This window comes from Schistocerca gregaria, chromosome 3, assembly GCF_023897955.1.
Source record: "Schistocerca gregaria isolate iqSchGreg1 chromosome 3, iqSchGreg1.2, whole genome shotgun sequence".
NCBI classification, from domain to species: Eukaryota; Metazoa; Arthropoda; class Insecta; order Orthoptera; family Acrididae; genus Schistocerca; species Schistocerca gregaria.
Window position 1 is genome coordinate 775203652 of NC_064922.1, and position 25700 is coordinate 775229351.

General features: G+C 44.8%; 1 protein-coding gene across 2 annotated transcripts in view; it reads right to left on the reverse strand.

Moving 5' to 3' along the window:
• The window catches only part of LOC126354150 (tetraspanin-9), a 472671-nt gene that overhangs the window by 22719 nt on the left and 424252 nt on the right, over positions 1-25700 (reverse strand). For both annotated transcript variants that reach the window (XM_050003562.1, XM_050003561.1), the window contains one exon: positions 11250-11441. In XM_050003562.1, coding sequence (XP_049859519.1) covers positions 11250-11441 — 192 coding nt within the window. The remainder of the gene's footprint in view (positions 1-11249; positions 11442-25700) is intronic.

Genomic DNA, 25700 nt, shown 5'->3' on the forward strand with positions numbered 1-25700 from the left:
CTTAGTCGTGTTACACGATCTTGTTCAAACTCAGCGAGATTGTTGCTAATGGCGTCTTTCCGCCTCAAAGGCATTCTTGACTAACATCAACTCACCATGTCCAATCTCAAAGGTAACCAACGCTCACGACCGTTACGGCGTATATTTCAAACGAGCATGACTTTTATCCTCATAGTGGAGCTACTAACGCCACTGTTACACGCCTGGCAAGAAATTTGGATAGACATCATCTTTCAGATGCAGAAACTCGTCTACCAACTTTCGTTTACGTCGCACAGTTCCTTCTGGGTGTTGTGATTTCTTTCTGTCCTCCATGACAAAACTCTTCCATCTGGTGTTCAAGCTGTATGACACAGGTGAAATACCCTCTGACTTCAAGACGAGTATAACAATTCCAAAGAAAGCACCTGTTGACAGATATGAATATTACCCAACTATCAATTTAATAAGTCATGATTGCAAAATACCCATTACTTGCAGATGAATGGGAAAACCGGTAGATGCCAAGCTCGAGGAAGATCAGTTTGTATTCCGGAGAAATGTAGGAATATGCGAGGCAATACTGATCCTACGAGTTCTCTTACAACACAGGTTAAAGAAAGGCAAATCTAGGTTTATATCATTTTTGACAATGTCAACTAGAGTTCTCTCTTTGAAATTCTGAAGGTAGCAGGGTAGTATTCAGGGAGTGAAAGGCTAATTACGACTTTTACACAAACTAGACAACGTTTATAAGAGTCGAGGGGGCACGAAATGGAAGCAGTAGAGGAGAAGGGAGTGAGACAGGATTGCATTCCTTCCCAGATCTTATTCAATCTGTAAAGGAATGCAAAGAAAAATTTGAAGTAGGAATTAAAGTTCAGGGAGAACAAATGTAATCACTGAAGTTTGCCGATGACGTTGTAGTTCTGTCAGACACTACCATGTACTTGGAAGAGCTGTTGAACGGATTGGACAGTATCTTAAAATGAGCATTAGAGATGAACATCGACAAAAAAAAAGCAAGGATAATAGAATGTAGGCAAATTAAATCAGGTGGTGCTGAGGGACTCAGATTAGGAAACGAGGCACTTAAAATAGTAGATGAGTTTTTCTATTTAGGCTGCAAACTAACTGATGATGTAAAATGTAGGCTAGTAACGGCAAGAAAAGCGTTTCTGAAGAAGAGATATTTGTAAATATCGAATATAGATTTAAGTGTTACGAATCTTTTCTGGAGGTATTTGTGTGGAGTGTAATCATGTATGGAAGTAAAACATGGACGATAAGCAATTTAGACAAGAAGAGAATAGAAGCTTCTCAAATATGGTGCTGCACAAGATTGCTGAAGGTTATATTACGTAAATAATGAGGAGGTATTGAACGGATCTGGGGAGCAAATACACACATCAAAAAAAGTTTTGCATCACCTCGGTTTCAAGAGTTCCGGGACCTGTACAGAAAATTGGAAGAGAGGTCAACATAAACATCATTTCCACTCGTTTTACTCCTCATGAAAACCACACATTGCATGTTGCACAACCATACTGCCAGACCTTCAGAGGTGGTGGTCCAGATTGCTGTACACACCAATACCTTTAATACCGAGTAGCACGTCCTCTTGCATTGATGGATGCCTTTATTCGTTGTGACATACTATACACGAGTTGATCAAGGCACTGTTGGTCCAGATTGTCCCATTCCTCAACGGCGATAAGACGTAGATCCCTCAGAGTGGTTTGTGAGTCACGTCGTCCATAAACAGCCCTTTTCAATCTATCCCAGGCATGTTCGATAGGGTTCATACGTCTGGAGAACATGCTGGCCACTTTATTCGGGCGATGTCGTTATCCTGAAGGAAGTCATTCACAAGATGTGCACGATGGGGGCGCGCATTGTCGTCCATGAAGATGAATGGCTCGCCAATATGCTGCCGATATGGTTGCACTATCGGTCGGAGGATGGCGTGCACTTATCGTACAGCCGTTACGGCGCCTTCCATGACCACCAGCGGCGTACGTCGGCTCCACATAATGCCACCTCAAAACAGCAGGAAACCTCCACCTTGCTGCACTCGCTAGACAGTGCGTCTAAGGCGTTCAGACTGACCGGGTTGCCTCGAAACACGTCTCCGACGATTGTCTGGTTGAAGGCATATGCGACACTCATCGGTGAAGAGAAAGTGATGCCAATCCTGAGCGGTCCATTCGGCATGTTGTTGGGCCCCATCTGTACCGCGCCACGTGGTTTCGTGGTTGCAAAGACGGGCAGCCTATTGCACACAGTTCGAATCGTAACATGACGTCCTGTGGTTAAACGAAAAGCATTATTCAACATGGTGGCGTTGCTTTCAGGGTTCCTCCGAGCCATAATCCGTAGGCAGCGGTCATCCAGCAGTAGTAGTAGCCCTTGGGCGGCCTGTGCAAGGCATGTCATCGACAGTTTCTGCCTCTCTCTATCTCCTCCATATCCGAACAACATAGCTTTCGTTCACTCCGAGACGCTTGCACACTTCAATGTTGAGGGCCCCTCCTGGCACAAAGTAACAATGCGGACGCGATTGACCCGCGAAATTGACAGTTTAGGCATGGTTGAACTACAGACAACACGAGCGGTGTACCTCCTTCCTGGTGGAGTGACTGGAACTGATCGGCTGTCGGATCCCCTCCGTTTAATAGGCGCTGCTCATACATGGTTGTTTACATCTTTGGGCAGGTTTAGTGACATCTCTGAACAGTCAAAGTAACTGCGTCTGTGATACAATACCCACAGTCAACGTTTATCTTCAGGAAATCTGAGAACAGGGGTGATGCAAAACTGTTTTTGATGTGTGCAAATTCACAGTGCAACCTGACTATAAGAAGGGATCGGTTGGTAGGACATATTCTGAGACATCAGGGAATAACCAATTTAGTACTGGAGGGAGGTGTGGTGGATAAAAATCGTAGAGGAAGACCAAGAGATGAATATAGCAAGCAGATAGAGAAAAATGTAAGTTGAAATTGTTGTTCAGAGACGGCTTGCACAGGAAAGGAAAGCTTGGAGAGCTGCAGCAGACCACAACAACAACAGTTTAACGTGGTCGCGTTCGTTGGGGATGAATCCAAAGATCTGTCACGAAAAACTTTAATACCCTCACGCACAGGGTCTGTACACAGTAAGAACGGGTATGAGGAATCGATAGAAAAAAAGATTGGGCTCTCTGTTTCACCACTTTTCTATAAATTTTTGCATCTGTCTTGAGTTTATGTCAGCGTAAAAATGCAGTGTGGCGAAGGAAAAGGCGTGAATTCCCGCGAGCAGTAAGACAACCAACCGAACATAAGATGTGCAGCGTTTGCTATTGCCAGTGAAATTTTCGTTGCAGTCTTCCACGTTTTTCTAGCATTGCCTAAACTGTGGATTAGCAGGATAACAGACTAACACTTCTAGGCAAAGCAGAAGCAAAGTTACGCGCTCTGTCCCCCGGCGGGCCAACCGGGCACGGCCGGTCGTCGTGTGATGCTCTGCCAATGTGATCAGCCACACCGCTGTTCCGGTCGTAGTCGGGTTTATAAACCTTGGAACCGCTACTAATGGCTCTAGTAGCTCTTCAGTTGGCCATACGAGGCCGAGTGCACCCCATAACCAATTCTATAGCGGTCTCAGAAGTCTGCAATAAATAAAAATCTGAACTTAAGATTCCAGCAGCGGTGGAACAAGCCGCGGTTATCGTATTATTCAAGAACAACATTAAAAAGTGACTTTTAAATGCCCCCCCCCCCCAATCACTTCGTGCCCTTCGATAAGGATTTTTAATGTTTTGCTCATGGCAGTCTATCCTGTCCAACACATATTTTGCTGCTACACAGTTTTTTCCCCTAATATTCCTTCGTTGATAGGACAACAATTCCAAGGCGAAGGAAAACACTACACTACCTAGTCATGCAGTAGTCTGGTCACTGGATTGCGGCATAGGACTTTGCTTACTTAGCACAAAATATGAGCACCTGTATCTTCTTTCTCTCTCTCTCTCTCTCTCTCTCTCTCTCTCTCTCTTTTTTTTTTTTTTTTGCCATCAGTCTTCTGACTGGTTTGATGCGGTCCGCCACGAATTCCTGTGCCAACCTTTTTATCTCAGAATAGCACTTGCAACCTACGTCCTCAATTATTTGCTGGGTGTATTCAAATCTCTGTCTCCCTCTACAGTTTTTAACCTCAGTATTTTCCTCTAGTTCCATGGAAGTCATTCCCTCATGTCTTTACAAATGTCCTATCATCCTGTCCCTTCGCCTTGTCAGTGTTTTCCACATACTCCTTTCCTCTCCGATTCTGCGCAGAACCTTCTCATTCCTTACATCAGTCCACCTGTTTTTCAACATTCGCCCGTAGCACCATATCTCAAATGCTTCGATTCTCTTCTGTTCCGGTTTTCCCACAGTCCATGTTTCACTGTCATACAATGCTGTACTCCAGACGCACATTCTCAGAAACTTCTTGCTCAAAGTAAAGCCTACGCTTGATACTAGTAGATTTCTCTTGGCCAGAAATGCCTTTTTTGCCAGAGTTAGTCGTCTTTTGATGTCCTCCTTGCTCCTTCCGTCAGTCGCATTTCCAACAGGTTTACATGTACACAGCACTGCAAAAAGCTAATTGGATGGAATACAAATTTCGTGCAAAAAAAAGGACAGTTTCTTGTGTAGCTTACACCGGAATAAAGGACAACAAATTTCATGACTATTTCAAAATGTGTAAAAAATTAACATGGTTGTGTGTGAGGCAAAGAAACTGTACAACTGACAGTTTATCTTCTACTATAGGAATATATATGAAGCCACGTGGAGAGTTAAAACGATAAAACGCGGTATGCTGCCAACCTACAATTTAGCATAGGATGGCATTCTATAAATTTAAGACGTAAACACAAATTAAGAAATAACTTCAGGCCTAGAGGAAGTACTAGAAAAGTGTCTTGTGATATACTCCTGGAAATGGAAAAAAGAACACATTGACACCGGTGTGTCAGGCCCACCATACTTGCTCCGGACACTGCGAGAGGGCTGTACAAGCAATGATCACACGCACGGCACAGCGGACACACCAGGAACCGCGGTGTTGGCCGTCGAATGGCGCTAGCTGCGCAGCATTTGTGCACCGCCGCCGTCAGTGTCAGCCAGTTTGCCGTGGCATACGGAGCTCCATCGCAGTCTTTAACTCTGGTAGCATGCCGCGACAGCGTGGACGTGAACCGTATGTGCAGTTGACGGACTTTGAGCGAGGGCGTATAGTGGGCATGCGGGAGGCCGGGTGGACGTACCGCCGAATTGCTCAACACGTGGGGCGTGAGGTCTCCACAGTACATCGATGTTGTCGCCAGTGGTCGGCGGAAGGTGCACGTGCCCGTCGACCTGGGACCGGACCGCAGTGACGCACGGATGCACGCCAAGACCGTAGGATGCTACGCAGTGCCGTAGGGGATCGCACCGCCACTTCCCAGCAAATTAGGGACACTGTTGCTCCTGGGGTATCGGCGAGGACCATTCGCAACCGTCTCCATGAAGCTGGGCTACGGTCCCGCACACTGTTAGGCCGTCTTCCGCTCACGCCCCAACATCGTGCAGCCCGCCTCCAGTGGTGTCGCGACAGGCGTGAATGGAGGGACGAATGGAGACGTGTCGTCTTCAGCGATGAGAGTCGCTTCTGCCTTGGTGCCAATGATGGTCGTATGCGTGTTTGGCGCCGTGCAGGTGAGCGCCACAATCAGGACTGCATACAACCGAGGCACACAGGGCCAACACCGGGCATCATGGTGTGGGGAGCGATCTCCTACACTGGCCGTACACCTCTGGTGATCGTCGAGGGGACACTGAATAGTGCACGGTACATCCAAACCGTCATCGAACCCATCGTTCTACCATTCCTAGACCGGCAAGGGAACTTGCTGTTCCAACAGGACAATGCTCGTCCGCATGTATCCCGTGCCACCCAACGTGCTCTAGAAGGTGTAAGTCAACTACCCTGGCCAGCAAGATCTCCGGATCTGTCCCCCATTGAGCATGTTTGGGACTGGATGAAGCGTCGTCTCACGCGGTCTGCACGTCCAGCACGAACGCTGGTCCAGCTGAGGCGCCAGGTGGAAATGGCATGGCAAGCCGTTCCACAGGACTACATCCAGCATCTCTACGATCGTCTCCATGGGAGAATAGCAGCCTGCATTGCTGCGAAACGTGGATATACACTGTACTAGTGCCGACATTGTGCATGCTCTGTTGCCTGTGTCTATGTGCCTGTGGTTCTGTCAGTGTGATCATGTGATGTATCTGACCCCAGGAATGTGTCAATAAAGTTTCCCCTTCCTTGGACAATGAATTCACGGTGTTCTTATTTCAATTTCCAGGAGTGTAGAAAAACACTTCCACAGAAGGCAGATTTGTAAGATTCTGCTACAGTTGTCATTATATTTGAAACAAAATATTTAGTCCAAAACTAGTGACCAAGTTTGCCTACATAGCCAGCTGCAAATCAATGTTTACATATGTTCGTACGTATATAGCATTAAGAGATCTCACAGCGTCATAAAAGGAACAGGACATCAGAGAATACTCCGGCAGCATCGAAATTTCATAAACCACACCAAAATGCTTCATTCCGCTCTAATTGCACATTTCTATGTCCAGATGCGCTCTGAAGCACCTGGTATTCAGCTCTCCATGTGGTTTTCGTGATACCAATTTTCCAAATTGGAGGTCCAGTAGTGTATTCTCATGTGTGAATCTTTATTATGGTATAACGTCATTCGGCCCAGAAAATGAAAATTTGCACTTGAAGTTGAACGAGGTTGAAAGTAGTCAACAGTGCGGAATGAAACACTTTGTTTCAAATAAACTAACTACCTCAGCGGAAAAAAATTAATAGAAGCAAATTTCTCTATACAACAGAGAGAAATAGCTTCATTAAGACATTAATGGTTGATAGCTAATAAGTGGAAATAATATAAAATCAGGAAATTTAAACTACTAACTTATTTTGGTCTTTCATGGTTATGAGAATATATCTACATCTACATCAACATGGATACACTGCAAATCACATTTAAGTGCCTGGCAGAGGATTCACCGAACCACCTTCACAATCCTGTATTATTCCAATCTCGTATAGCGTGCGGAAAGAATGAACGCCTATATCTTTCCGTACGAGCTCTTATTTCCCTTATTTTATCGTGGTGATCGTTCCCCCCCTATGTAGGTCGGTGTCAACAAAATATTTTCGCATTCGGAGGGGAAAGCTGGTGATCGGAATTTCGAGAGAAGATTCCGTCGCAACGAAAAACGCCTTTCTTTTAACGATTTCCAGCCCGAATCCTGTATCATTTTTGTGACACTTTCTCCCACATTTCGCGCTAATACAAAACGTGCTCATTTCTTTGAACGTTTTCGATGTACTCCGTCAGTCCTATATGGTAAGGATCCCACACCGCGCAGCATTGTTCGAAAAGAGGACGCACAAGCGTAGTGTAGGCAGTCTCCTTAGTAGGCCTGTTACATTTTCTAAGTGTATTGCCAATAAAACGCAGTCTTTGGTTAGCCTTCCCCACAACATTTTCTGTGTGTTCCTTCCAATTTAAGTTGTTCGTAATTGTAATACCTAGGTATTTAGTTGAATTTACGGCTTTTAGATTAGACTGATTTATCTTGTAACCGAAGTTTAATGAGTTCCTTTTAGCACTCATGTGGATGACCTCACACTTTCCGTTATTCAGGGTGAACTGCCACTTTTCACACCATTCAGATATTTTTTCTAAATCGTTTTGCAGTTTGTTTTGATCTTCTGATAACTTTGTTAGTCGATAAACGACAGCGTCATCTTCAAACAACCGAAGACGGCTGTTCAGACTGTCTCCCAAATCGTTTATACAGGGTGTTACAAAAAGGTACGGCCAAACTTTCAGGAAACATTCTTCACACACAAATAAAGAAAATATGTTATGTGGACATGTGTCCGGAAACGCTTAATTTCGATGTTAGAGCTCATTTTAGTTTCGTCAGTATGTACCGTACTTCCTCGATTCACCGTCAGTTGGCCCAATTGGAGGAAGGTAATGTTGACTTCGGTGCTTGTGTCGATATGTGTCTCATTGCTCTACAGTACTAGCATCAAGCACATCATTACGTAGCATCAACAGGTTAGTGTTCATCAAGAACGTGGTTTTGCAGTCAGTGCAATGTTTACAAATGCGGAGTTGGCAGATGCCCATTTGTTGTATGGATTAGCACGGGGCACTACCCGTGGCGCGGTACGTTTGTATCGAGACAGATTTCCAGAACGAAGATGTCCCGATAGGAAGACGTTCGAAGCAATTGATCGGCGTCTTAGGGAGCACGGAACATTCCAGCCTATGTCTCGCGACTGGGGAAGACCTAGAACGACGAGGACACCTGCAATGGACGAGGCAGTTGACGATAACCCTAATGTCAGCGTCAGACAAGTTGCTGTTGTACAAGGTAACGTTAACCACTTCACTGTATGGAGAGTGCTACGCGAGAACCAGTTGTTTCCATACCATGTACAGCGTGTGCAGGTACTATCAACAGCTGATTGGCCTCCACGGGTACACTTCTGCGAATGGTTCATCCAACAATGTGTCAATCGTCATTTCAGTGCAAGTGTTCTCTTTACGGATGAGGCTTCATTCCAACGTGATCAAATCGTAAATTTTCACAATCAGCATGCGTGGTCTGACGAGAATCCGCACGCAATTGTGCAATCATGTCATCAACACAGATTTTCTGTGAACGTTTGGGCAGGCATTGTTGGTGATGTCTTGATAGGGCCCCATGTTCTTCCGCCTACGCTCAATGGAGCACGTTATCATGATTTCATACGGGATACTCTACCTGCGATGGTAGAACATGTGCCTTTACAAATACGACACAACATGTGGTTCATGCACGATGGAGCTCCTGCACACTTCAGTCGAAGTGTTCGTACGCTTCTCAACAAAAAATTCGGTGACCGATGGATTGGTAGAGGCGGACCACTTCCATGGCCTCCACGCTATCCTGACCTCAACCCTCTTGACTTTCATTTATGGGGGCATTTAAAAGCTCTTGTCTACGCAACCCCGGTACCGAATGTAGCGACTCTTCGTGCTCGTATTGTGGACGGCTGTGATACAATACACCATTCTCCAGGGATGCATCAGCGCATCAGGGATTCCATGCGACGGGATGTGGATGCATGTATCCTCGCTAACGGAAGACATTTTGAACATTTCGTGTAACAAAGTGTTTGAAGTCACGCTGGTACGTTCTGTTGCTGTGTGTTTCAATTCCACGATTAATGTGATTTGAAGAGAAGTAATAAAATGAGCTCTGACATGGAAATTAAGCGTTTCCGGACACATGTCCACGTAACATATTTTCTTTCTTTGTGTGTGAGGAATATTTCCTGAAAGTTTGGCCGTACCTTTTTGTAACACCCTGTATAGTTAAGGAACAGCAAAGGGCATATAACACTACCTTGGGGAACGCCAGAAATCGCATCTGTTTTACACGATGACTTTCCGTCAATTACTACGAGCTGTGAACTCTCTCACAGGAAATCATAAAACCAGTTACATAACTGAGACGATATTCCATAAGCACGCAATTTAAATACGAGCTGCTTGTGTGGTACAGTGTCAAAAGCCTTCCGGAAATCCAGAAATACGGAATCGATGTGAAATCCCTTGTCAGTAGCACTCCACACTTCATGTGAATAAAGAGCTAGTTGTGTTTCACAGGAACGATGTTTTCCAAACCCATGTTGACTGTTTGTCAATAGACAGTTTTCTTCGAGGTAATTCATAATGTTCGAACACAATATATGCTCCAAAATCCTGTTACATATCAATTAATTCATTTTATGGCTCCCGGCCACAGAAATCTGTTTTGATTTAATTTGACGTGTGAGCTGTAAACGAAGAGACCAGCAATATTACGAAGAGACGAAACACATACACGGGTCACACGGGGAAGGGACCCCCCCCCCCCCCTCGACAACCACTATAAATCAGCTTGCTCTGCGCATGCGCGAATCTGGCAGCTTGGGCGCGCTAGAAATACAGGGTGATTCAAAAAGAATACCACAACTTTAGGAATTTAAAACTCTGCAACGACGAAAGGCAGAGCTAAGCACTATCTGTCGGCGAATTAAGGGAGCTATAAAGTTTCATTTATTTGTACATTTGTTCGCTTGAGGCGCTGTTGACTAGGCGTCAGCGTCAGTTGATGCTAAGATGGCGACCGCTCAACAGAAAGCTTTTTGTGTTATTGAATACAGCAGAAGTGAATCGACGACACAGTTGTTCAGCGTGCATTTCGAACGAAGTATGGTGTTAAACCTCCTGTTAGGTGGTGTATTAAACGTTGGTATAAACAGTCTACAGAGAATGGGTGTTTGTGCAAAGGGAAAAGTTGTGGACGGCCGAGAACGAGTGATGAAAATGTAGCACGCATCCAGCAAGCATTTGTTCACAGCCCAGGAAAATCGACTCACAGAGCTAGCAGAGAGCTGCAAATTCCACAATCAACTGTATGGAGAGTCCTACGAAAAAGGTGAGTTATGAAACCTTATCGTCTGAAATCGGTTCAAGCACTGTCTGCAGCCCGTGACTGAGCACTTCATCACTGGCCTCCAAGAAGCCCTGATCTTACCCCCCTGCGATTTTTTCTTATGGGGGTATGTTAAGGATATGGTGGTTCGGCCACCTCTCCCAGCCACTATTGATGATTTGAAACGAGAAATAACAGCAGCTATCCAAACTGTTACGCCTGATATGCTACAGAGTGTGTGGAACGAGTTGGAGTATCAGGTTGATATTGCTCGAGTGTCTGGAGAGGGCCATATTGAACATCTCTGAACTTGTTTTTGAGTGAAAAAAACCTTTTTAAATACTCTTTGTAATGATATATAACAGAAGGTTATATTATGTTTCTTTCATTAAATACACATTTTTAAAGTTGTGGTATTCTTTTTGAATCACCCTGTATTTTTCCGGGTAGCATCTGGCTACTTGCTGCGACTGCTCTTAACGCCAAACAGCCGCGCTTCAAGTAGCCAGCATCGGGACGAAGGCACTGCTCATTCGCGAATTCTGCTCTGCGCATGCGCAAGAGCCCGCTCGCAACTGCGCATACGAACCTAAAAATACTCTGTTATAGTCGTCGAGAATGAAATTCTCACTGCCGGTCGATCGCAATCCCGCTGTGCTGCTGGGTGCGCCCTCCTACCTCGTCACAGCGGCTGCTTACCGTGATGAGCATGCAGCGACTCTGGAACCAGGCACCGCAGCAGCCGAAGAAGGCGATGACGAAGACGATGACACCTGCGGCGATGAGCATGCTGTCTGCGCTGACGGCCGCGTACTGCGGCAGCAGCGTCGTGTAGCCCTCGTACGCCAGCCGCAGCCAGATGCCCACGCCCAACAGTCCGCACCCCGACAGCTGCAACATTCGTGTACTGCTGGACCAGCTGCCTTGGAAGACACACAACACGGTTCTGACGATGATAACGTGTTAGTGCGGGTGCACGACAGCAAGGTACGAGGCGTGTTTTTTTTAGTAAGTACCGTCTTGAAATTTAAAAAAGACGTGCTAAGATATCTCAACAATTTTACTTTTACATGAAAGCCTGTACCTTAATCTACTTTTCCACATATTTTCCGTCAATATTGAGGCACTTGTCATAACGTTGTAACAGTTTTTGAATACCCTCCTCATAGAAGTCTACCGCCTGACTTGTTAACCACTGCATCACCACTGTTTTGACATCGTCATCGTCTTGAAGACGCTGATCGCCCAGGTGTTTCTTCAAGTGCAAGAACAGATGGTAGTCACTGGGCGCAAGATTGGGGCTGTAAGGAGGATGATCTAGAGTTTCCCAACGAAAAGATGTGATAAGATCTTTGGTCTGATTTGCCACATGCGGACGGGCATTGTCTTGCAGCAAAACGATGCCCTTCCTCGATTTCCATGGGCTGTTGCTTTGATTCTGGTGTGACGTAGGCCACCCATGTTCCATGGCCCGCAACAATTTGGCTTAAGAAATCATCACCGTCGCTGTGGTACCGCTCAAGGAAAGTGTTGTGTACATAATTCCGCGTAGTCAGCGCGTACACAACTTTCCCACTAGAGTGCGCCCCGCTAAGCACAACAGCGCAGGCGCAGCGCTCGTCCATCTCCGCACTACGAGATGGCGCTGCCATAGTGACGGACCAAATTCTGCTTCCGCCGATCCGCGTATTAATATGTAATGCAGCCAATGAGATTGCTGCTAATGTAGAACCTTTTCTCCTCGTGGATCACACTCGCGCAGTGATACATGTACGTGCGAGGCATTACAACGAGTGTACAGACCTCCGATTAGCCAGTCTGCATTTGTCTGCACCAGTCTGTACCAGTCTATAGTCAAGTTTCAGTCTGCGCCTAATAAGATTACCATATTCCTGTACATAGCCATGAAGATAAATGTATAGACACTTTTGTCAAGTATCAGAGATATATGTGAGAATAAGATTGATGTACCAATACCAAAGGAACTTCGGATTCTCAATTTAAATAGCATCCAGAACCAAGTTAAGTAATTTTTATGATTGTTATTATTTTAATAAATGTGTGTGAAAATTAATCAAGTTCTGTTTAAAGTTGGTTACCGTCAATCTGCTACTCTAAGCGTGCAAGTGGCATTTCTATCATCTGACCTAATGGCGGAAGATAAACACGCCATGATAAGACCACGAGGCATATTGCTGACACTTGCCTACTTCGTTAGAGCGACAACTCAAATAAACTGATGGTGTGTGTACTGAAGGTCTTACAGTACGCACACCACAGAAAGTCAATGCACTGTCTAAAAGTTTGCTTTTGTGCACATCCGTCAACATTTTCTGTACCCAGTGTGCGCACAATTTTCGGTAATTCAAGTGCTCGGTCACAATGCCATACAAAACACTACGAGAAACATTAGGAAAGTCATCCCGCTAGGAGGAAATCGTAAAGAGTCTGTTTTCCCTCACCTTATTGTCCACTTCCTGCACCAAACTTTCATTAACGACCAAAGGACGCCCACTCCATTGTTCATCATGCACATTTGTGCGGCCATCGTTAAATGCTTTCACCCACTTTCTTACCATTCCATCACTCATAATGTTTTCCCCGTAAACTGCACAGATCTCACGATAAATATCGATCGCTTTCGGGCCTTTAGCACTAAGAAATCTTATACTTCGCACTCGGCACGACTTACGATTATCGGAGGCGTCTTGAACACTGTAATGGCGCCAGCGCGTAGGTTAAGGTACAGGCTTTCATGTAAAAATAAAATTATTGAGAATCTTAGCACATCTTTTTTTAATTTCATAACGGTACTTACTTAAAAAACACGCCTCGTATTTAGCACCCTGCTTAAACTGGATGAGACTAGTGTGGATAAAAGTGGCACACTAATAAAACATCAACATGACTTAAAAATAGAAAATCTCATTAAAACATGTACCCTGTGTTAAACATTGTATTTAAGTCGTACTGTCTTTTTATACATTCGAGATTGACTGCAACGCCTTTATCAACACTATCGAAAAATTAGTACACCTGCAAAAATGTCGATTTTCATCCGATAACAGCAAATGTCACTTGGGATGTACTGAGAATGGTTTCAGCATCGTCTGCCAATAGATAGTGTACTTGCATAACTACCAGAACGCCCTCTGTGTCTACCCTCTAATAGTGAATTCTTACAGTCATCAAGTCTCAACGTGGTGTATATGTGTAAAGCAAGCAGACAACCATGGGTCAAATTGTGGCTTTCCAAGCGCTGGGATGGTCCTCTCAGAGCATTGTCACATTAAGTTGGGTGTGCTGCGTCAGTTGTGCAACGATGCTGGTAAAAGTGATAACAGAACATTTTTCACACCCTTTCTCGATCTCCACGCAGCATAGTCTCCCACCAGGATCGTCCTATACAGAGGGGGCCAAAAAAATGTATCCACTGTTTAAAAGTCCATAACTTCCAAAATAATTGACGGAGTTGTCTCCTTTTTGGTGAAAGTGTAGCTTAAAGTCCAACTTGAAGATATGGCTGTAGGTGTTCGAAATGGTCACCATTAACATCCACACACGAACGATGCCGCCGAACTGCAGCACGAACTACTGACTGCAACGTGTTCAGTTGGATATTTGCACATGAATGTACGATGGATTCTAGAAGTTCATCCAAAGTGTGTGGCTTTTGTCGATAAACGACGTCCTTTAGTGTTCCCCACGGGTAAAAGTCCACAGGAGTCAGGTCTGGGGAACGTGGTAGACACTCCACAGCACCTCTACGGCCTGTCCATCTTCCTGGTAGATTTTCGTCGAGATACGCCCTAACACGACTTTGGTAGTGGGCTGTGGCACCATCTTGTTGAAAGTAAACTCTTCCGTCACCATACAAGTCTCCGATGGCAGGTAAAATGGATGTCTGAAGCTACTGAAGATTCACCTCACCGGTAACTGCGCCGTCAAAGAATAATGGCCCAATGAAGCCCCGGCAAGACAACCCACACCACACGTTTACTCCTGGCATATTCACGGCTTTGTCTACATTGACGTTCGGATTTTCGGCGGCCCAGTAGATGCAATTTACTGTCCCACTGAGTTTGAACTGTGCCTCATCACACCACACTATCATCTCTGCAAACTCTTCATCGTTGCGCACCATGTTAGTAAACCACCCGCAGTACTCCATTCTACGATCTGGGTCGTCCTCGTTCATGGCGTGTAGCAGTCGTGGGATGTAGCACTTCCACTTTGCTGTCTTCAAAATTCGCTGAACACTTGTGCGACTCACTCCAGTTTCACAGGCACACTATCTCACAGACTTCTGTGGTGAGCGAGTGAACTGTTGTAACACACGACGGGAGTTAGCTGGACTTGTTACTGTTACAGGTAGTCCAGATTGTTGTTTGTGTACATCTTTAACACAGCCTTCGGCTTCAAATTTGTCTCGAATGCGACGAATCGCTAAACGTGTCGGTGGCTCTGTTTGATACTCATTTTGCCATTACCGTTGAACCTTATTAACGTTTTCCTACTTAAAATACCACTTGAAAACAGACTTCCTTTCACCGAATGTAAGCCTTGCGCCAGCCATGTTTACTCGAGTAACTTGGCGTAACTAAGAACAAAACACTGACTATCTGGCGACTGTCATCTGACAAAACAAAACAAAGCAATACAACGCTTGTGTGGCGATTGCCGGAACTAAAACTATTAAACTACCAAAGATGAGACAACTCTGTCAATTAGTATGCCAGTTATGAACTTTTAAACAGTGGATACATTTTTTTGCACCCCTCTGTATTGTAAGGGAAACAGAGGTAGATCGTACAATTAGTACAGCCCACATAAGAAGGCTTGCGAGACCAGATTTGTCAGCACGATCTATTGCAAACCGGTTATTAGCAGTGAGACTACGGGCACGCACAGCTCCAGCCCGTCTTCCGCTCACGTCACAGCTTCGACGTGCACGGCTGGACTGGTGCCGTCAGAGGATCACTTTGAAGATGGAATGGTGCGCCTTGGTCTTCAGCGATGAAAGCATATTCTGCCTTCTCATATGTGAAGGTTGTTTGAGTGCACAGCATAGATCTGATGAGTGCTATCTCTCTGAGTACACTCGTCCAAGACACGCTGATGCTATCCCAGGCCTTATGGGCTGGGATGCTTTCATCTTTGGTGCTATTGGAGTGGGCGCTAACCAGTGCTCAGTACGTGCAAAATGTTGTTTCAGATCTGTTCTTTTGCCGTTTTTATAACAGGAAGGTGATATGTTGTTCCAACAGCATAGTGCTCCCCCACATACTGTCCACGAAACTCAGCATGTCCCACAAGATGTGCAGCATCTTCTTGGCCTGCACGATCTCTGGACTTCTCTCCAATCGAGCATGTCTGGGATATGATGGGAGGAGAAGTGACTCGTCAATCAACACCTCTTGCACACCTACGTGAACAGGCCCAGCGGGCGTTTCATAATGTATCCCGGAACACCATTCGACATCTGTATGACCCACTGGATGCCAGAATCAGCACCCGCCCTGCTGCCCATGGAGGTTATACTATGTTTTAATATTGGTGTTTCAGCGTGGGTCGATACCCGGTATCTCGCAAATGCTTGTGCTAATGGTCTGCAAATATAATCATTTTATGCACTCCACACGCACTGTTGCATCAATAAATCTTGAGTGAATGGGAAACCTCTAAAAGGGTACATTAATTTTTTTTCCAGTAGTGTATTCTAATCGGTGGTTTCAGATGGAAACTGTTTTATTCATCATAATCTAAGTTCTACATAGTAAAAGTTGGTTCCAACGTAATATATCAGACTTTTCTGCCACTGCATAAAACTGCTTGAAATTATCCACCCTTTCCATATTTGTGACGCAATAAATTCTGACAAGGCACTGGACTGAAATAACGGCGACAAGAGAAAATCTGTGCTGTACTGGAATTCGAACCCGAATTCCCGCTTGACGAGACCGGTCGCTTTAATCGCACCTGCTCGCTCGGCATGCTTTCCGTCCGTCCAAAATTCCCATGTTTTCGCACACTACTTATATAACGCCCCCTGTCCACAATATTCATTGCTCGTCGCATCCTTTCTATACGGAACTTGTTACTCGTCTTTGTTTTATCACCTTTGTCCGAGTGGTTAAGTTTTCTTGTTTGCTTTGTCTTTCAGAAATTATCTATGATCAAGCCTGGACTGTCGGACATATCCACATGACTACCATTCTGTATCTCTGAGCGAGGGTGGCTCTCGGTACTTTCTGTGTGTAGGCACCTTAATTTCCGAAGCCCTGCGAGACCTTAGCACAATGCTACAAGCAATAAAGATAATTGGGTAGGGGCGCTACTTGCGTGTAACAGGTTGAGAAGTTGGGTCGGACATTATGCGTGTCCGGTCGGCCGAGACGGCTGGAGCAGCTGTTCTGGAGAGGTAGAGCATTCCGGTTCGAGTCCCGGTACATCAGAAACCTTCAACCTTCACCACCGATTTATTTCAATGCCTGTAGAAGGCTGACGGTCCTCATTTCTAAAATTCTTTTAGTCCTGAAAAGGCTGATTTGAGAATGCTGTTCGCCTTAATTTCTATTAAGTAACTAAAACATCGACGATGACAAGGATGTATTAAAAATTGTCTTTATAAGTTTGATCACGAATATCTGAGAAATGAGGATGGATAGAAATATGCGACTTGCTGCATAATCTTCATACATACCTAAACACCCCTTCTCTCTCTCTCTTTTTCAGGTTAGTTACTGACGAAAATGGCCACCTCCAACATACGGCACAGTGTGTAGTATGGTCGATAGAGACGAAACCTGGCACTCAGGTCCAGCGGAACTTCCGGACAAGTTGCAAAAGCGCACCATCAAGTCCGACCACCAGAGTGTGATACACGAGGCTCAAGGGATCCGTAAGTGACGTGAAGAGAACGAGTTCCACGCGTCCGAGAAAGAGTGATGCACATGTGGAACAGCTGCAACAGGCATTTATGCTGAGTGCAACCAAATCGAGCATCTCGACAACTGTAGCTACCAACAAACGTGGTTAACAGGGTACTATTCAAGGGACTGAAGCTTCATGCGTACAAGATGCAGCTGTTGGACGCACTTCAACATTACGAAAGGCCAAAGCACGAAGCATTAACAACGTAGATTCTGAGTTGCATCATCGATGACCCAGGTTATCTGCAAAGGCGATATTCACGGACGAAGCTTGATTTTTTGTGTCAAGGAAGGCAAACCGACACTAATGTGAAGATCTGGAACTTTGAGGACCCTCCCTTTTACACGGAAATTGTGCACACGAGTCCGGAGGTAAATTCGTTGTGTGGTCTGTTTCTTCCCAAACCGCTAAGGATAGAAACTTGAGAGGGTGTTGACCTTATTCCGTAGGCATCGTTGAAGACACGATTTTTCGAACTTCCTCCCCTAAGAGGGTGAAATAGAGGATGAAGTGTTTTTTTGAAAATATGTCACTATTAGTGCAATTTTGAAGCTACAACTAATTTGTATTTGATTCCTCGATCAGAAATAAGGAAAAACACTTTTCAGCAATTGGGGAAATTTAACCCCTGCGGGGTGAAATACCGGGTGAAATTTTTTAAAACAAAACATGATTAAAGAACCACTAAAGCATTTTCAAAGTCACCTTTATGAAAATTGGTGTCTGACTTCTTGGTTGGATATAAAAAAACACGTGATTCCATGTTTTTGGAAAATCACCCGTTAAGGCGATAAAATAGCGGATGAAGTTGTTATACGAACATTTCATTACGAAAGTATTTTGGAAACTAAATCTCTCAAATTTTGTATTTGTCTTTTCGGCTGGAAATAAAAAAAAGCGTTTCAGTGTTTTTTGCAAATTCAGATTTTACGGAAATTTTTCATTACGAAAGCATTTTTGTAGCTAAATCTATGAAATTTTGTTTTTGGCTTCTCGGTCGGAACTAAAAAATTATGTTTTTCATCGTTTACGGAAATTCGACTCCTAAGGACGTGAATAGGGAGTGACTGATTCACTGACCCATCATTGCCTACCCCAAACCACTAAGGACAGAAACTTGAAATTTGGAGAGGGTGTTGACCTTACAGTTTACGTATCGTTTAAGAATGGATTGTTCGAAATTCCAACACTAATAGGTGAAATAGGAGTCATAATGTTCTATGAAAATATGTCGCTATTAAGGCAATTTTGACACTAGAATTACGAAAGTTAGCATTTGGTTTCTCGGTTAGAAATAGAAAAGTATGTGCTGCAGCACTTTTGGAAATTCGACCATCAAGGGGTACAATAGAAGGTGAAATTTTTTTGAAATAAATTATTATTACATTACTGAAAAAATGAAATGATCGTATGGCATTGTTGGCCGGGAGGGCCCATGCGGAGAAGTTCGGGCGCCGTATTACAAGTCCTGTTTAGTTGACGCCACTTGGGCGACTTGCGAGTTAATGATGATGAAGAACACGCAACACCCAGTCATTACTAGGGAGAGAAAATCCCTGACCCCGCCTGGAATCGAACCCGGGACCCCGTGCGCCGGAAGCGAGAACGCTGCAGCAAGACCACGAGCTGCGGACTATTATATTACTAATAAACCATTAATAAAGCTTCATATACGAAAATTGATATTTTACTTCTTGGTTAGAAATAAGAAAATACGTGTTTCAGAGTTCTTAGAAATGGGGGATGAAAGTTTTTATGGAAACACTTCATTGCGAAGACATTTTTGAGATTAGATTTCTTAGTATTTGTATTGGGCTTCTCAGTTAGAAATAAGAAAAATACTTGGTTCAGTGTTATTTGGCAGTTCAAATCCTAAGGGGGGTGAAATAGGGGGGGAGAAAATTTTTGTGAAAATGTTTTGTTATGCTAAAACAAGCTTTAACGTCAAAATTTGTATTTCACTTCTAAAGAAATGCGTGCTAGGGGATGAAAGTTTCCATGGAAATATCACCACAAGAACTCTAAATGCAGGGTTAACGACGACCTCTTACCCCAGCTACCAGAGTCGCTTTTTGGTCAGAAGTACGATCAGGGAAGACCATGCTTCTATGGCCTTAAAGAGCGTGAAAAATTTAGAAGACGTTTCAATTAGTGAACAATACAAGCACTTTGATTTTTAAAAAAATCCAGTCAGACCATACAGTCCACACGAACAAAGCAGCTGGCTCTAAGCTAGTATATTATAAACACGATTAGCTAATAGAACTTTTATTCTGTGGGGGTCATCCAATGTCATTTGGATGCACTGAATTATTTGTATAATTGGCCATCAGAAAAGCTTAGAATTAAATGAAACTTGATTCATAAGACACGTCGTAATTGTGACGCAGAGCTTGTCCGAATAAGCAACTGGCATAAAAGCAGCAGCCTCAGGTGAAGAGGAGCCCATGGGCAGTTGTGATGACAGTGTTGACACTACATCGACGAATGCAGTGGGCAGATGCTATTTCAGACGTGTATTGTTTTAGCCTAGGGTCAGTGAAACAACAATGAGGCACCGAATCATTTCAGTGCATTGTGTTCTTTCTACTGAACACTACAGATGTGGATTAAAGGAAGTCTTTGTTTGTTATTTACAATGTAATGGAATCGTTACCCTGCAGCCTTGGACAACCAACAACCACAAGATAAGTACTCTATGTCCCCATCAGCGCGCGCACACACACACACACACACACACACACACACCACCCACGAGAGAGAGAGGAGAGGAGAGGAGAGGAGAGGAGAGGAGAGGAGAGGAGAGGAGAGGAGAGGAGAGGAGAGGAGAGGAGAGGAGAGGAGAGGAGAGGAGAGGAGAGGAGAGGAGAGGAGAGGAGAGGAGAGGAGAGGAGAGGAGAGGAGAGGAGAGGAGAGGAGAGGAGAGGAGAGGAGAGGAGAGGAGAGGAGAGGAGAGGGAGGAGAGGAGAGGAGAGGGAGGAGAGGAGAGGAGAGGGAGGAGAGGAGAGGAGAGGAGAGGAGAGGAGAGGAGAGGAGAGGAGAGAGGGAGGGCGAGGGACGGAGATGGAGATGGAGACGGAAATCACGCTTTTTAGTGGTTCTAAAACATATGATGATAAAAGAGAAATTCAATGGAAATAATAAAAAAAATTGTATTGCAGAAGGCTGTGGCTGGCTGTACTCTGGCATAAAAAGGCTAAACCAGACCCTCTGCAACACACCAAAATCTTCAGCCTGGAATTCGACCACTGCACAAAATTTTAAAGGTTTACCACACGTGTCTCGTCACCAGCTATAACACGTGAGAGATTTCTACTTAAATATACTTCTGTGTTTCATTGCAATATGAAATGCATTCGGTAAAAATATGGCGCATAGTGATTTGTACGCCACGGGTGTCACTTTCTGGAGGAGTTCCTCCTGCCGGTGTATTAAAGCTGCCTGTCGGGGAACAGTGTCCCATTCAGGGACAGACCGGGATTACTGCGCCCCGCCGGAGTGACAGGTGCGAGGTACGCCATAGGTGACTTCACTGAGTGCAACCTATTATTTCTCACTGCCAGCCATTCCTTCTCCCACACTTGTTTCGATCTCTAATTCCAAGATTCCACAATGAAATACGCTTCCTCCAAGTTCACTCACCGGTTTATTCACCGCCATCCGGTTTTCTCACAAGAAAAGTTCAATTAAATACAGCCGGTTCATAATGGAAAAGGTCACCCTAATAAGGAAGTGGGACGAATACTACACCCAAGAAGAAAGATTTTCAGAACTAGAAAAGGAACAACAGTCGCCAACAGAGATCGTTCACAATTTCTTATTGAGAAGCTTGCGAATTACAGTGGAAAAGCTTTGACAAAGTATGCGTTACAACGATTTTTAAGCCAACCAGGTAAAAATATGAATTTCTTATGTCTGTGAAAGATTTACGTCGGTCACGGGCGACCACTGGTGCGCATGAAATTCTGCCCAGTTGTGGCAATGTGTACGTATATTGGAACCAGGAAAAGAAGTGTTATCTACCCTTTATCGAACACAAGAGGAAACGCCACTTTGGACAAACTGCTAAGTTGACCATAGCGTAGTAACACCTTTTACAGTGTGGATACCACGAAATAAAATTTCACGAGTAAGTTTTTTAGTTAAATCATTGCATTGCTGGACACAATAACAGAAATCAGCCAGTATAAATTTATAATAATTATTACAATTTTAGCAAAAGGCAGTTAATTTAAGTAAAGCGTGGATGCAGACTTGGCTAAAAGGTAGAAATCCGCACAATCGATTATCTACAGCCGAGAACGATAACACGTCAGAGTAAATGCAATGCCTCGAGGCTGAAAAACAGAGTAAAATAACTTCGTGACAGGACTGTCAATGTATGCCTTGTATCTGTATCAGTAATAAATATATTCAGTATCGCATGACGAATCATGGGCCTTCGTATACAACTGGCAATGCCCCTGTAAAGTTGAAATCCCTTAAGCTCTCTAGACAGCTCCTAGTGTTACAGCTGTGAAGATGTCTCTTACAGACGACGAAGAAATGTTGTGTGTGTCGAATCAGACGTCTCACTCCTTAAGTTTTAACAAGGACGTCTTACAACTACGTTCAAAGACGCTTTGAAACATAAAGTTCAAATACACTCCTGGAAATGGAAAAAAGAACACATTGACACCGGTGTGTCAGACCCACCATACTTGCTCCGGACACTGCGAGAGGGCTGTACAAGCAATGATCACACGCACGGCACAGCGGACACACCAGGAACCGCGGTGTTGGCCGTCGACTGGCGCTAGCTGCGCAGCATTTGTGCACCGCCGCCGTCAGTGTCAGCCAGTTTGCCGTGGCATACGGAGCTCCATTGCAGTCTTTAACACTGGTAGCATGCCGCGACAGCGTGGACGTGAACCGTATGTGCAGTTGACGGACTTTGAGCGAGGGCGTATAGTGGGCATGCGGGAGGCTGGGTGGACGTACCGCCGAATTGCTCAACACGTGGGGCGTGAGGTCTCCACAGTACATCGATGTTGTCGCCAGTGGTCGGCGGAAGGTGCACGTGCCCGTCGACCTGGGACCGGAACGCAGCGACGCACGGATGCACGCCAAGACCGTAGGATCCTACGCAGTGCCGTAGGGGACCGCACCGCCACTTCCCAGCAAATTAGGGACACTGTTGCTCCTGGGGTATGGGCGAGGACCATTCGCAACCGTCTCCATGAAGCTGGGCTACGGTCCCGCACACCGTTAGGCCGTCTTCCGCTCACGCCCCAACATCGTGCAGCCCGCCTCCAGTGGTGTCACGACAGGCGTGAATGGAGGGACGAATGGAGACGTGTCGTCTTCAGCGATGAGAGTCGCTTCTGCCTTGGTGCCAATGATGGTCGTATGCGTGTTTGGCGCCGTGCAGGTGAGCGCCACAATCAGGACTGCATACGACCGAGGCACACAGGGCCAACACCCGGCATCATGGTGTGGGGAGCGATCTCCTACACTGGCCGTACACCTCTGGTGATCGTCGAGGGGACACTGAATAGTGCACGGTACATACAAACCGTCATCGAACCCATCGTTCTACCATTCCTAGACCGGCAAGGGAACTTGTTGTTCCAACAGGACAATGCACGTCCGCATGTATCCCGTGCCACCCAACGTGCTCTAGAAGGTGTAAGTCAACTACCCTGGCCAGCAAGATCTCCGGTTCTGTCCCCCATTGAGCATGTTTGGGACTGGATGAAGCGTCGTCTCACGCGGTCTGCACGTCCAGCACGAACGCTGGTCCAACTGAGGCGCCAGGTGGAAATGGCATGGCAAGCCGTTCCACAGGACTACATCCAGCATCTCTACGATCGTCTCCATGAGAGAATAGCAGCCTGCATTGCTGCGAAAGGTGGATATACACTGTACTAGTGCCGACATTGTGCATGCTCTGTTGCCTGTGTCTATGTGCCTGTGGTTCTGTCAGTGTGATCATGTGATGTATCTGACCCCAGGAATGTGTCAATAAAGTTTCCCCTTCCTGGGACAATGAATTCACGGTGTTCTTATTTCAATTTCCAGGAGTGTAGTTAAGATATCCCATACTCTCCCCTTTACACGGAATGACACCGCTTTTCAAACTGATATACCATTTACTGAACATACGTTGAAATATAACAACAGGTTTCACTCTTCGAAAATTGTAAAACACGGCAGTATTTGTATTCGGAAGTTACCATCTTTGATACATGCGCAGTCGAGCTACAGGCTCAACAAACATTTTGCGACAATGCGCATAATTAAGCTGGTACCACTCCAGCAGTGACCGAACTGTTTAGCACAACGTTGAAGACATGAAACATCAGTGAATGTATAGTAGCTGCGAAAATTTATTTAGTACAGGAGGTACTATACGCAGAGATTACAGACCAATAACATGCTTGCCCACCATGTTCAAGTTGCTGACAGAGATCATAACCGATAAAATTCAGGACTTTTTGGAAGAATACGTCTTACCAGTAGAACAAAAAGGTAACAAGAGAAGAAGGAGCAGCACAAAAGACCAATACATGGTAGACAAAATGATACTGGAAATCTGCAAAACCTAGAAAATATCTCTACACATGACCTAAATAGACCACAGAAAAGCCTCTGACTCACTGTCACACAGCTGAGGCATAAAATTCCTGGAAACCATCGGGTCAGCAACATCGTCAGGAAATTCACAGAAAATTCTATGAAAAACTGGAAAATAGAACTCAGAAGGTTAGGACTAATTGATATCAAGAAAGCCATTTTCCAGAAGGACTCTTTGTCCCTATTGCTGTTCATCCTCAACCATCTTACAGAAAGCAAAACCTGAGCAATCGAACAGCGAGAAAGTCTCAGAAAATATCCCACTTGCTGTACATGGTTGTCTTTATTCTCTATGGAAAACTTAAAATTGAAATCCAGTCTCTGACAAATAGAGAATCTTCGGCAATGACATCAGTGTGGAATTTGGCTTAGACACTTGCACTACATTAACATTATAGAGAAGCGATATCTCATAAGGCGAGGGCATCAAAATGCCAAATGGACAAACCTCCAAATGCACACCAGCCAGAATCTTACAAATACCTAGAAATGTTGCAGTTACACAACATCAAGCGTGAGCATTTAAAAACGTGGTTGCCAAGGAGTACACCCTAAGAGGCACGGAAATTTTGAAAAACGAACTGAAATGCGGCAATACGTTCGAGACACTAAATATCAGGGCCATACCAGATACACTGCAAGCATTGTGAACTGAACACAAATAGAGCTGGATAATCTGGACAGGACCGCAAGGTAGCTCATGAACATTCACTTTGCACTCCAGATCACAGTGACGTCAACGGGCTGCACTTGCCTAGGAAAGCAGGCGGTTGACGACTCTTGCAAGTGAGGCAGACAGTCGAAGAAGAGAAGCATGCATTGTCTCTGACTGAAGTCAACAACAGAAAGCTTCCCAAGGTATAGCAAACTCGCGCCTGTGCAATAAAGCACTGCATGGGTAATGTTGGGAGAAGATTGAAGCCAAAGTACATAAACAAAAGATTTGACCTTGGCAGACCAACGGAGTACTGAATTATGAAACTGAAACACTGATTTTTGCTGCACAAGAACAAATTATCAAAACCAAAGCCATCAAAGCCAGCGTCGAGCAATCAGCAGAAGATCCGAAGTGCACACTCTGCAAAGAAGCTTACGAAAGAATTGATCATATCCTGAGATGTTTCAAAGAGATCGCTCAGACTAATTACAAGTGTAACGCGAGTGATCTACTGGAACGTATGCCAAAAATTACCATCTGACGGTGGCAATGAACTGATGTTGCCAAAAGCCAGGAGAAGTTGTCGGACACGAACACACCAGATTACTGTGAGATATACGACTTCAGAAACAACGAAATGAACCAGAGAAGACAATCGTGGAGAACAAACTATGAAAGACCGACATTGTTATCACACGTGATAGCAGAATCGAAGAAAAACCACTTGCAAAACTTGTCACATATAGTAACTTTTAAATAAAAATAAAGTGACTCTAGCGGAAACCAATTAAAGCAGTCCCAGTGGCTCTAGACACAATGGGACAGTGCAAAAATATCTTTCTTAGAGGTCACTTGAAACTTATTAATAAAATATCTACCTGTCAGTTATAAACCTATCACTGAAATATCCATCTGTCATCTATAAAAAGCCACTTTATTTGAAT